Consider the following 14,035-nt stretch of genomic DNA (forward strand, 5'->3'; position numbering starts at 1 on the left):
TGCATAGATAATAAGAAGAGTAATAATACTTTAAAGTATTTAAGATTCGACACCGTCATTCAAAAAACATGTAATTTTAAGACACATATGGAAATATAAAACTATGTTTACTTAAATTTTTCATAACTGTTGACGTTAAATCATAACTTTTCATTTTGACGAGTCAGACTTTTTAATTTAAATTAATTTACATGAAATTCCCAAAAATCTTTGCATATCAAGTTATTAATCAAAATGCACTTCGAAAATGGATTTCTTTTAAAGTGTTTTATTTTGAAATATGATTTTTTAGAATCTTATGAAACTTTATTCCAGAAACATTATTACTTTCATTTTCAGAATATCCATTGTTAGTTAATGAATATACAAATAGGTGAAATGACACAAGGGCAATCATATTTTTATTGCTATAATTAAATGTTCATTGTTCTTATAAAATCATGCTCAATACAAGTATTTTTTTCTTTTTACTAAACGTAATAATCTTGTAAAGTATTTGTGATTTTCGTATCATAGCCACCTAGAAATAGTATTAATCAATGTGTTAACAAGGTAAACTTAATTAGTCAAATCAGTATTATCCGTGTAATGTCACTACGTAATACCCAAGCGTGTCACACTCAGCCAATATACAAGGAAGTGGTCGGTTAACTGCTTATTAAAGAAGAGGAATTGTTTGGTAATATTTAGATTAAAGAATAAGAAACCTAATTTAATGTTTCACAGAAGCATATTAGGGACATCCAAAGTTTTATTTTTAAATCAAAATATCCCCCAGATATAATCTGATAAAAAAATAAATTTTTTCTAGTATGAATTTTATGACTAACTATATATAGAATAAATTAAACTCATTGGAATCTTTATTTACACTGGTGTGCCGACTTAGTTGGCCTTTTTCTGAAAATCTCCAATATATTTCTATACTAAACCGGGACAAAGTTGAGTTAGAAAATTTCCTAGTTTAGTGTTATTTTGCTTTTCACTTGTAGTTGTTGAAATGGATACTTATTAAATTAATCATAGTTGAGAGTATTATTCAAATTTTAGCATATTTAAAATTCGTAACACCAGCCCACAGTCGTTTTGATTTTATTTTTGAATTTCATGAAGGTTGCACTCATTGTATATCGTATATCTCATTTTTTTTAATTTTTTTTTTACAGTTGTAAAAAAAAAACCAATTTATTACTCCTCAATCTTAGTACACGCGTGCACGAAGGTCTAATCATGATTAAATCACCTACATGAATACGTCTTCTAAGGTACATGTAAGTGTCATTTGCTAATTCACACTGGTTAACTGTCCAGTTTCAGTTCGCAATACTTTAAACCACACCCACAAATTGTCCACTATTGCCCATGCCCACTGTGGGAAAAGGGAATCGTCAAAATAGTCGTTAGCCATAGTGTATAAGTAAGTATGTATACTACAAGCTACCATAACACACTCAAGGAGGTTAAATTTAGAGGTTAAGGTCGTCATTATTGACAGCAATTCAAACTTAAAAGACAGTGTCCAGAAGTTCACACAGGTGTCCAGTGGTGATTTAATAGAACAAAATGGTATAAATTAGGGCAGATTTCTACCTGGAGAGCTATTTAAATTGCTCAGTATTCTACCAAGATCTGTATTGAAATTGGGACTTGCTGTAAACAATTTAAGTTAGTCTTGACTCAAAAGTGTTTGATATGTATTTTTAGGGATGTATCTATGGGCAGAGAAAACATTCCAATTCCAGTTTATAATGGTGTAGATGATGACCCATTACCTACAGATTATCAATATGTCACAGCTAATGTGGAAACCACTGACCTTCATATAAACAGAACCATAAGTAGTCTACAGGTAAAGATGTGAAAATTTTATCATGCAATCAGTGTTGCAAAGTAATGTAGGAATATGGTAGATTTTATTGGTTATTTTGGCAAATTCCATTTGATTTTAGTAAGCTATAAAGATAGTATTAGTGATGGGCACAGATGCTACAATATTGGCCTCATCAAGTATTCTTTTGGATATGTTGGTACCCATCTCTGATTCGTTACTCCTTCTGCATCACTACTGAATGGAATTTAATGAAACTTTTGCAGAATCTTTATTGCATATTACCATTTTGCACCCTCTTTTCAAATTAATTTGGAGGCCAAAAGTTGCATGTAAACAAACTGGGGTGGGGTGTCAATTTAGTGAACAATACTCATAGTTATACATGTACTACTTTTGAATATTGTGTTTGTGTTGTATTGAGATATATCTGTTTGTGAATATATTTAAATTAGCCATGGATCCCAAGTGATGCAATTAGACTTTACAAATGGAACAAAATATTCCCATAGCTTTGCTGAAGCACTTCAGTATTTAAATCTACTTTTGAGGAGAAGTCAGTGCTGCAGGGGTAGATTCATTTATGCTATTTTTGGAGGCTATACTGATTGATAATTTTAGTTTCCTTTCTGAAAACTTGATTGCATTTTTATAAAAATACCAGGAGTTGTAGGTAAGAAAGGCTTTCTTGATTTAAAAACTGTCAAGGAATTGGATCTGTATTTATTTATTATACATGTGTTTACAAAATGAGTGAGAGAATTTCTGTGTATGTATTTACAGAGTTGCCGATGTTCAGATGATTGTTCCTCTATGTATTGTGTTTGTGGCAGGAACAGTATCAGATGTTGGTATGACAAAGTAAGTAAATATTGGGGAATGGAATTTTTAGTAAAGTTCCAAAATGCTGATTTTGCTTTCCAGTTTCTAAGATGTCTTCAATGCTACTGCAGGAATGTGATTTTTTCGGAGATTCAATTTTATTATTGACTTTACTGAAATACAAAACTTCATGATGATTTAGATGATGTAATCTGGTGGTATCTAGACTAGTCATTCTTCGAAATTTGTGCCATGTGCTATATAATATCATGTGTGGTACAATTGACAGGCAGAACTACAATGATACTTTATCAATATTAAGTTTGATTAAAATGCATTATAGAAAAAAATTGATATGGACCAAAATAACTGCAAATAATCTCCCAATTACTGAAATCTCTGAAATCATAAAACCTCTGTAATTACACATTCTGGAATACACAAGTTAATGAAATTATTTGTTGGTCTTATGTTCAGCTTTGTGAAGCAAGTAGTATTGCTTTTTATGTTAATGACTAATTTTTTCCAGACATATCATTTAGTACCAGAGTTTAACATGTTAGAACCTCCATTGATATTTGAATGTAATGTTGGATGTAGATGCTGGAGTACATGTAACAACAGGGTTGTACAGAATGGTATAACGTAAGTTGAAAGTTAATTCATTAAGTTGAAGAGTCTAAAAATCTTTCTAGGTCTATGGATTTATGAAAGTGCTGGCAACAGACATTTTCTATTTATGACATATACATTTGATACATAGAGCATGTAATTTATACTTCTGTATTTGAAAAGCTGGCTACATGGTACATGTATTCTTTTGCTAAAATATTTGTTTTATTCTGTTGACAGATTTCAGCTTGAACATATTTTTATCTTGTTGTAGATACCCTTTTGTTTTTCAGATGTCGAATGAAGATGGTAAAAACAGAAGGAAGAGGTTGGGGAGTTATAACCTTGTTAGATATACCTAAAGGATCATTTATCTGCGAGTAAGTGACACTATATCTTATGTCAGTGGAAAGATAAATCAATGTAGTTTTCTCACTGAAAAGTGGTAGAGTTTTCTGCTATTTTGCATTAATTAGATTAGGGGTAAGAGATCAATCAACCCCAATATACTTCGATAATTAATTTTATTATAATCTTTCATTTTAGTTATTGGGAAATAGGTAACATGATTATTTAATCACTGAACAATTGCCTCTTAAAATTGTTGCATTTTAATGCATTTTTAATTATAGAGAGATAACAAGACACCATAGAATATTAAGATATATATTGAAATATTCTTGACAGAATAACAAATAAAATAAACATAACTTTCGTTATCAATTCAATTTGCAACATGAGCTGTGCAAAATGAGTTTGAAGTTGCAAATTTTCACATATTTCATCTATCATTATATGAAAATTTTGAAGTATGAAATCACTTCTTGTACATCCTGTCCTATTTCCAAACTGTTGGTACAACAGAAAAGCATGAATATTATCCAAAGTGACTTCTTATTTTTTACATGATCAATATTTTAAGTGCTTTTTAAGCAGACAGATAATAGTGTGACATATTTTTGTCTGTTGTTCAATAATTAAGCGCCCAACAACTTGAGGAAAACTTCCATCAACAAATTGAGGAAATAGGAAGGAAGAACAAAGTATCCATAGTCAAGACATTGCACCATAAATACAAAATTAAGCAAAAGAATAACAGATATAAATTTAAAGAATTAGCAACCCAGGCTTGATAGACAAAAATGAGGTTGTGGATGAGGTTAGGATTGTAATCCTTGGCAAAGATGCTTTTACAGTTGTGATAAATCCCAAATTCAGTTTTATTTTTGTATTAAGATTATAACAAATAAGAGTTTGAGATGTGAACCATAAAGTGGTTCACTTAATCATTTTTTACATGAAGCAAACAGACGTGATTGGCTGCCTGAAAATTAAAACTATGACATTGTACATGTTCAAAACAACTTTGAATGACATCATAAGTAACAATATATTCTTTTAGCACAAACCGCTTACTACAACTGCTCTGTACATGTATGTTTATGTGCAAAAAAAAGTTATAACAACTTAAAGACAATAAATAGCAAAGTAAAGTGTATGACAGCAAATTTATAACCGGAACAAATAACTTTAAAAAGGATACACTTGACTATAGGTCAAGACTACTCAAGTTAAATGACTGAAATTCTCAGTTCTAATTAAGCTTCATGCTCCTAATGTGTCTGACTATGACCGTACATCAGCCACATATTTATGGAATTCCTGTTTTATTAGAGAAAGGAGATGTGAACAACAACCTTTTGGAACTAGAGGGCTAGAGGACATGAGTGAAAACCATGAAAGCTCTGAGTCTGATTGACTTTCAGCTAGAACCAGATAATAAATAAAATTGTGTTCACTGTTGCAATTGAAATTATTGTGTCATAGCAAGTTAATCAATTGAAAGTTTGCAGCCTTTCAAGTTCTAAGATGATATTTTATGTTGTCTTCAAAGTTCCAATGTCCATTAGCCGGCATCATTTCTATACATTTATTTTAAAAATTACTTTCTAAAAGATCCAGACCTGAAAGCTATAAAAAAACCACTACAAAAATGAATGAATTGCCAATTTTATTAAAAATAATGTAGTTCGTTTTTAATAAAAGTGAGGTTTCGATCAAGGCTATGAAATCAGGTCTAGTGACTTGTTTGCAGGTCTAGGTATTATTTTTTTGTCTAGACTAATTTCAATCTCTGCCCCATTTTATAAATCAGAGCCCCTCTCTTTTTCTAATATTCTTTATCTGCCCCTACCCCAAACAGTGATGTTTGCTTTGAACTAATATTCTATAAGAACTATGTTACCATTATGTCCTATTCATAAGACTACTGAAAATGGAGTCTGAGAGGAAAAAAAATTCTTAGAAGCTCTAGTGCCTCTGAACTTCATTAATGCCAGTTTTGTGCATTGGAATTTCCCTTTTTTTGAAAATTTGTCTTTTTCATGTGTAAAATTGACAAAAATTAGTAAACTGGGAAATAATGTCTGAGAACAACCCCCCCTTTTTTTTTTTAGCTCACCTGGCCATAGACTGTGAGCTATTGCCATCACTTGATGTCTGTCGTCATTGTCGTTAACAATTTCTTCAAACATCTTCTCCTCTAAAACTTATAATGACTGTTCCTTAGAGTATCCTGCACAAAATGACCGGTTGGATTTTTGATTGGTTAAAAAACATGGCCACCATTACTAAAAATAGAACATTAGGGTCAGAAAGCAGATTTTTGCATATACCTCCAAAACCGTTAGGACCCTTGTTGGAGTTATTGCCCTTTTTCAAAGTTTTTTGCTATTTTTAATGTCATTACTTTCAAAAATCTTCTCTTCAGAAATTACTGTACGGAACTCAATGAAAGTTGGTATTTTTGTTTTTAGGATATCCTTAACAAAATGACTGTTTGGATTTTTTTAGCCAAACTCTGACATGGGGTAAAAGTATTCAGTATGATGAGATCTATCTGTGGTCAAATTTTGGTGAAAATGTGTTGACCCATGTTGGAGTTATTGCCCTTTTTGGACGTTTTTTGCTGTTTTTGATGTTGTTACTTTCAAAAATATTCTCCTCAGAAACTACTGTACAGAATTCAGTGAAAGTTAGTATTTTCTTTTTTTAGGGTATCCTTAACAAAATGACTTTGGATTTTTGATTGGTTAAAAAACATGGCGCCTTTACTAAAAATAGAACATAGGGATCTTACAGTAGTTTTTTGCATATATCTCTAAAACCCTTAGGTTTGGCAAATATCTTTCAATTGCTGAAATATCCTTATTATAAGGCCTACATAAGTCTCCAGGGATCAAAGTTGTCAGACATCTCCATGTAAGGGTTATTGCCCTTGAGAGATGAAAAATTACTGTTTTTTTTTAGTTTTCAGCCCATATCTTGGAAACTATGATAGATAGAATGAAACTTTCAATTGCTGAAATGATTCTTATTATAAGGCCTACAAAAGTCTTCAGGGATCAAAGTTGTCAGACGACTCCATATAAGAGTTATTGCCTTTGAAAGGTAAACAGTTATGCTTTTTGCAGTTATCAGTCATTATCGTGAAAATTTTGATAGATAGAATGAAACTTTCGATTGATGAAATGATCCTCATAATAAGTCCTACCAAAGTCTTTATGGAGTCAAAATGGTCAGACAATTTCTTGTTAGAGTTATTGCTCTTGAAAAGCAAAAATTCAACAAGGTGAGTGATTCAGGCTCCTGGGAGCCTCTTGTTTCTGAGGAACCCAGGCTGGCAAGCTTCTTTTTTTTCTTTTCTAAATGTCTGGTTTGTCCCTGCAGAGGATATTGCATTACAACCATTAGCCTTGTTAAAATAATGGCAATCAACACCATACGACTTGAATATTGTGATAACATGCATGTACATGTATGTACTTGTTTCAAAGTTCACAGTTTATGTATTGTCAAATTTATTACGAAATCAATCCTTGTCATGCACCCTAAGTCACATTTTTTGTTTGTTATTTTTTAGTTTTGAGAATCCTTTATTCATGGTTAAATCTTTAATATTTTATTTGAAGTCCAAGCATATGCCAAAGAAAAAATGGATGATTTTTGTACGCACAAAAATAAATATCAAAAGTCTTTTCACTAAAACGTAAGGTACAATCGATACTTTACATGTGCCTGTTCATAATACAGCCCAGAAACTAGACAAATTGTCCAGAAACAGTTCAGTATTATACAATTTTAATATAATTAATATAGCTGTAAACCTTCTAGGCCCAATGAAGTTAAAATATATTTAGCTGTCTGCTGCACTAATACAGACTACTGGTGTTAAAAGGCAAAACATTTAACCAGGTGAGCGATTCAGGCTCCTGGGAGCCTCTTGTTACATTGATTTGAACTCTATTTGTTTACAGGTATATAGGAGAGTTGATTACAGATTCTGAAGCAGATAGTAGGGAGGATGATTCATACTTGTTTGACCTTGATAATAGGGTAGGTCATTTTGTAATTGGCCCAAGTTACAAGAAGGGTATTAGAGTTGTTGTACCTTAGTGAAGTTGTTTGATGCTAATTCTAGATGTCAATTAACATTCATGGTAGTGTATGAGGCGTTAAAAAAAATCATGACGAAGAACTCTGTAAAGTGATTGATTATTGGGGCGTTAAACCCCAATAATCAATCAATCACTTACAGGGTTCTTCGTCATGACTTGTGTATTATATCGGAAGATATTTTCGTGTGTTGTTTATCATGTGTTAAATACTGAAGGGCAGCGCATGCTTAAGGGAAATTCCATTATTATTTTTATACGTAGAAAACGTCATAAATTCATTACAAGCTGCTTTGCGCACCTCACAATCAAGAGATTTGTAAACCCATGTGCTCTACATTACTGTGATAAAATTTCAGATTCACTAGCGAAACGAATGTAGTTGTTGAAATAAACGTAATTATTATCATGTGTTTGATGTTTAATTAAATATTCAGAAACATGTACATGTTGTACCAATACAATTCATCTGTATTTTTAAAATTTTTTTATCAAAATATCTGATATCAATGTTAGTGTGAATACTGTTTTGTGATCAATGAAGTTTCATTTCTTTTCACTACACGTGCTATTTTGGATTAACAAGTGTCAACAAATAATTTCAAAAGCCACGCTAATCATTGTAAATACACACTTGGATCATGGTTTGTAATAAAGCAATCAGTTCTCTGACTAATTAGTTGACTTCGAGACACCAGGGTTAATTAACCTTGAGGTCCTATTGACTGGACTGATGGAAAATGTCGAGTTGTCTGAGATTTCGAATTATCTAAGGTAAAATTGAAAAAGTGACTGGAGATCCTAGACGTTTTTTTTTTTTTTCTTTGTATGGCCTTATCTTCCTGCAAGCACATTTAAACTTGCTGGGACTTTGAAGTTAGAGTTATCTGAGATTTCGACCCTTCTGAGTCTGACACAACTGTATTTTATAGGAATATTAGACAGCTTGTTTAAATGTGCTCTAAGGAAGATAAAAAGTTTAGGATCTCCGGCCACATTTTTTAAAAATAATGATGTGGGAGGTTGGCTTTTTTGGGCTTTTTGATTTTTCAGAATCGAAATACCTTATGTTGCTGGTGTTGCTGGTCCATCATTGGAACTTCTGTACTATTTTTGAACTACACAAAAATATAGTCATATATATTTCAGCTCTATAATATACTATTATTTCCGCAAATAAAATTAAGATCTAGTCTTCATATCAACTGAAGATGTTGAGGGATTCCTTTTTTGCTTTGAAATATATTTAGTAATTTGCATATAGGGAATTTAGTTTATGCTTTAATAGTCAGGAAGCATAAAATATATTATGTGTGTTCCATTTAACAGAATTATAAGAAATTATTCATCCTATCATTTATATTTTACCATTAATAAACTGGAAGTGAAGAGCAGGGATTTTAACCAAAAATTAGCAGGAAAATTCAAATTGAGAAAAGTGTCTTTTTTAGCTCACCTGGCCAGCATCGTTAACAACTTTTCAAAACTCTTCTCCTCTAAACTACTTAACCAATTGAAACCAAACTTGGTATGAATGTTCCTTGGGGTATTCTGCGAAGGACTGATGTGGGGATTTTTGATCCGTCGAAAAAACATGGCCGCTGTTACTAAAAATAGAACATAGGGGTCAGACGATAGTTTTTCGAATATATCTCCAAAATGGTTAGGTTAAGCCCAATCCTGACTGGGTAAAAGTGTTCAGCATGATGAGATCTATCTGTGGTCGAATTTTCATTTTAATCAGTAAAGTCATGTTGGAGTTATTGCCCTTTTTTGACATTTTTTGCTATTTTTAATGTCATTTCTTTCAAAAATCTTCTCCTCTGACACTATTATACCAATTGCAGCAAAACTTGGTATAAGTGTTCCTTTTGGTATCCTGCATAGAATTGAAGTGGGGTTTTTTGATTTGTCGAAAAACATGGCCACTGTTACTAAAAATAGAACAGAGGTCAGACAGTAGTTTTTCGCATATATCTCCAAAAAGGTTTAGCCAAATTCTTTCAATAGCTGAAATGATCCTTATTTTTAGGATTACTTAAGTCTTGTCAGACGCTTTCTTATAAGAGTTATTGCCTTTGACTGGGGAAAATGGCAGGGTTTTTTTTTTAACAGTTTTCAGCTAATGTCTTGAAAAACTATGATAGATTTAGATTTTCATTTACTGAAACGATTCATATGATAAGTCCTATCAAAGTCAAAATTGTTGGACAACTTCTTGTGTAATTTATTGCCCTTGAAAGGCAAAATTCTACCAGGTGAGCGATTCAGGCTCCTGGGAACCTCTTGTTTGGTCCTTTTATCGCCTTTAGTAATGATTGATGCTTGCGAAAGGAAATGCATGTAATCTAACTTTAAGGTTTTACATGCTAAAATCTAGTAAGTGCCACTTGATGGATTTTTATTAAATTGTATAGAAAGGTTAGACAGCATATGAATATTACATTGGGAAAATATTGGTTAGTTCCTGCAGATAGAACTAGCATGACTTAAGGGTTCAACATTGTAATGGGGACATTCTCTGATCATTTTTTTTTTCTGTATACTTACTGCTGACTTTGCAATTATGTTTTGTTGGCCTTTGTCAGTAGAAAAAGGCAGAGAAGTCAGAAGTAAATGAATAAATATTGATGTTTTTTTTTCTGTTTATTGAAGAGATATGTAATAAGGAGTACCCCATAATTTTTTGTATTTTAGGATGGGGACACCTATTGTATAGATGCCAGACGTTATGGTAACATTAGTCGCTTCATCAATCATCTCTGTGAACCCAATATCATTCCAGTCAAAGTTTTTGTGGACCATCAAGACCTTCGATTTCCCAGAATATGTTTTTTCTCATCCAGAGACATTAAAGCTAATGAAGAGTTAGGGCAAGTATTAGTAGTACCTTTTCAAAAGAAAAAAATAACAAAGAAGGGGTATTAAATTATGTTCAGTCCTGTGAAGAATGAACAATTTTATTGACATCAAGTTCAAATTATAGGGTTGTTCTGAAATAAACATAGAAAATGCAAGAAAGAAAGACCAGAAAAACACAATACAAATAAATGTTCACAGATTCTTCTGTTGAAAACTCATTTGTTATTATCAGAATAAATGGTATGCCCAGGTGTATGAGTCAGAGTTGTGATGAATTTTTTTTTTACAGAATAATGCTGTCTTCCTTTGATGAATCTCGTTTTAGCATGCCTTAGCATTATAATTGAATTGTTTTCGTGACTGCATTCTTAAACCCCAACTATCAATCACTGCACTTAATTTCATGAATATTCAATAATTGAAAAGGATAAAGAAAATTTCCATAATGGGATAGTAACTATGGTTATACTGACTATTGTAGGTTTGATTATGGAGAAAAGTTTTGGATGATCAAATGGAAGCAGTTTACATGTGCCTGTGGCTGTGCTAAGTGTAAATACAACTCTGAAACTATTCACAAAACTATAGAGGAATATAAACAAAGACATGAAGATGGCAATGTTGATTAGGCTTTGTAATGTTGTGAAGAAATATGGGTCTTTTGAAAGTCATAGGTATACATGATTATGTGAATAGAGGTTTGAAGGTGATAGGTAGACTTCTTAGTATTAAAAACTTGATTTCAAACTATGATGAATTAAAAAAAGTTGTTAATTAGGGTTGTGAAACACCAAAAGATCATACATAAGTCCTAGATATGTTCTTATAACATGAATCAAAAAGTTAACATGAGAGCATTTCATAAGACTTGTTTTGTTGCTTTCCCACTTCATTTATCTTAATATTATGTTTATTATCTTTTCCTTATTAGTCTACTAATGGTAGAATCAAACAGATACATTAAGCTTTACCATCATGTAACCTGCTATGTTTTTTTTTAAATATTGGTTCCCATTTATTGATCTGTATTTTATATGGATGTAGTATAAGTTCTGTACAATTTGCATGTCCACAATTTAGATCATTTTGCTTTCCAGTGAATTATCTGTGCTTTACAGTATGACTGAGGATTTCTTATTTTTAAGACCTTACTTGTCATTGCAAATTGTGGCTGTTTCTCTTTAATCAATTTAATATGTTTTATTACCTGAAACAATGAAGTTTGAAGGGTATAAAAAATGCTGACCCATCCGTCCATGTGTAAAGGATGCACTGTCACTTGGATTCAGGTTTGATTTCCTTCAGATCAGAAAAAGTGAAAGATAATTTCAGTGTTCTGGATACATTTGATATTCTGAAGCAGTCTGACATTGGTGACTTTTGTCTGTAAATTCATGTAGTCCCTATGACTGTTTATACTTTGGTATTAGGTATGTGAGCTTGCTAACAAAAACTTTCTCTTAGTGTACAGTGTTACATGCTGTATCAAAAGTATAAATCTGCCTACTTTGAGATATGTAGTTATTGATGAAATACAAAGAAATTTCTTAACACTTATTTAAAGGTTTTTTGTTCTTTTTTAATTCTTTTGTAAATTTTATATTGTTAAATTGTTTTCCTAACTTGATTTTATGTATATACCCCCATGCCAAATTATGTCTTATGATTTATATGCTGCTTTAGACTTCATCATTTCAAACAAGGTTTACTTCATTATCAGTTTTAGAAGAAAAATCAAGGCACAATTTTACTACCATTTATGAATGTTCTGCATTAGTCTTTCATAAGGAAGTGTAGTGATTTTTATTTTGATATTCAGACATTTTGTATGACAGAAGGTATTTAGACATTTGAACTGAATTTTTTTAGTCCAGATTTTATTCTTTCTTTGCCAGTAATAACTCATACAAGTCATCGTTTGTTTAGATCCACTAAAATCAACATGTATTTTAGATTCTTAAGATGGTCAAATCTCTTCTACTTGACAAATTTAGGCTATTTCAAAACATCTTTTTATTACAGAAATTATTGGAATCTGACATGGAAACACTGGAAATCAACTGTATTTTGTTGAATTATTAGCTTTTCTTTGCTTTGATGCATGATTTTTTTTATGTATGTCCCAATTATTTACATTCTAGTGCAATTATAGGATACTTCTAATATTAAAGTATATACTTTGAATTTATAGTATTAAGTGGCAAGTAAAATAAAATTCATGTTTATTAATTAACAAGTGTGATAATGTGTATTGTTCATGTCAAACAAATCACAACAAAAAAATTAAATTTTTGTTTTCATTTTTTTATCTTGAGGTGAAAATGTACAAATATCGGAAGATTTTATTTAGTTTAATTGAAAGAACAGATACTTTTACATGTTGTTATCATATTTTGACTTGTTATGATATGAAATTTTAATAATGAATTTGTACAAAAGTGATTACAGTTTTATATGTAGACATATATTTGATGCTTAAACATCAGATTGGATTTGTATTTTAAATTTATATCCATATTGTAGTATTATAGACAATAAATGATAAAAGACTTGTTTCTTAAAAGTCATTTATAGGAATCACTCTTAACTGGTGTGACATAATAGAATACAAGCCTTATAGAATTGAGGAAGTATGTATGGAAAGACTTGCACCAGACTCCACACCTTTCTGTAATAGTTATAGGTGGACAGTGAGGTATGGGTTATCCTACTTCGCCCATCCCACTTACATAGATTAATTCTCATTATTTGTTTATTGACTTGGTTTAAAGGCATCTAGAGCCAGTTTCCTCCATTAAGCTATAACTGCTTTCTGATTCACTACATATCATGCCACTAGCTGTACAGAATGTAAAAAAAAATCAAGTACTACTCATTACAAATCAGCAAAGTTTTTTTCTGGTGTAAAGTACTATTTTGTATAAAGAGGCAAATGGAGGGGGTTTTGTACTGAGTGTGGTAGAGGTAAAACGATTTGAAATAGCAAATATACCCTCAGCAGAGGCGATTAATCTTGACTACTGAGAATTTGAGTGCTGTACTATATTGGTTGGCTCTTTTGCACTTCGTTGACATAAGGGGGACATTAGGAATGCAGTTTGTTGGGTGAGCAGGAAAATATTCTTGCAACATTTTTCATAGCAACTTTAAATTAAAGCTACTAGATATTTAGTATGCAACTTTAGTATTGAGTCCTTCATGATGGGATGTGATTTCAGATCTGTTGCACATCTACTTCAGTTTTACCATGTATTTTTCAACTTTACAGCAACCTGACCATGTTTATCTTTGACAAATGTTTTAATGACCTAGACCTTAAATAATGGTATTTCATGGTCATATATTAAATTTAAACACAAGGGTATAGTGTTACCTTGCAAATTTTTTATATTTTTTTTTTGGGAGGGGGGGATATAAGAACCACCCTGCCTGTCTGTTGGTCCTTTTTTTCTGTTCA

At 31.5% G+C, this 14,035-nt stretch overlaps 1 protein-coding gene across 7 annotated transcripts in view; it reads left to right on the top strand.

Moving 5' to 3' along the window:
- Nucleotides 1–13,131, top strand: part of LOC148612390 (histone-lysine N-methyltransferase EHMT2-like) — a 42,782-nt gene extending 29,651 nt beyond the window's left edge. For 5 of the 7 annotated variants that reach the window (XM_088593767.1, XM_088593769.1, XM_088593768.1 and 2 more), the window contains 7 exons: nt 1,705–1,849; nt 2,612–2,689; nt 3,180–3,295; nt 3,556–3,642; nt 7,579–7,657; nt 10,414–10,589; nt 11,060–13,131. In XM_088593767.1, coding sequence (XP_088449893.1) covers nt 1,705–1,849; nt 2,612–2,689; nt 3,180–3,295; nt 3,556–3,642; nt 7,579–7,657; nt 10,414–10,589; nt 11,060–11,207 — 829 coding nt within the window. In that variant the 3' untranslated portion in view covers nt 11,208–13,131. Of the gene's footprint in view, nt 1–1,704; nt 1,850–2,611; nt 2,690–3,179; nt 3,296–3,555; nt 3,643–4,936; nt 5,066–7,578; nt 7,658–10,413; nt 10,590–11,059 lie in introns of those variants that run through there. The other 2 variants (XM_088593774.1, XM_088593775.1) reach the window with 1 other exon arrangement.
- Nucleotides 13,132–14,035: the final 904 nt, after the last annotated feature.

Source organism: Perna viridis, chromosome 7 (assembly GCF_037379345.1).
Source record: "Perna viridis isolate PV_CMFRI_1.1 ecotype Kerala chromosome 7, ASM3737934v1, whole genome shotgun sequence".
NCBI classification, from domain to species: domain Eukaryota; kingdom Metazoa; phylum Mollusca; class Bivalvia; order Mytilida; family Mytilidae; genus Perna; species Perna viridis.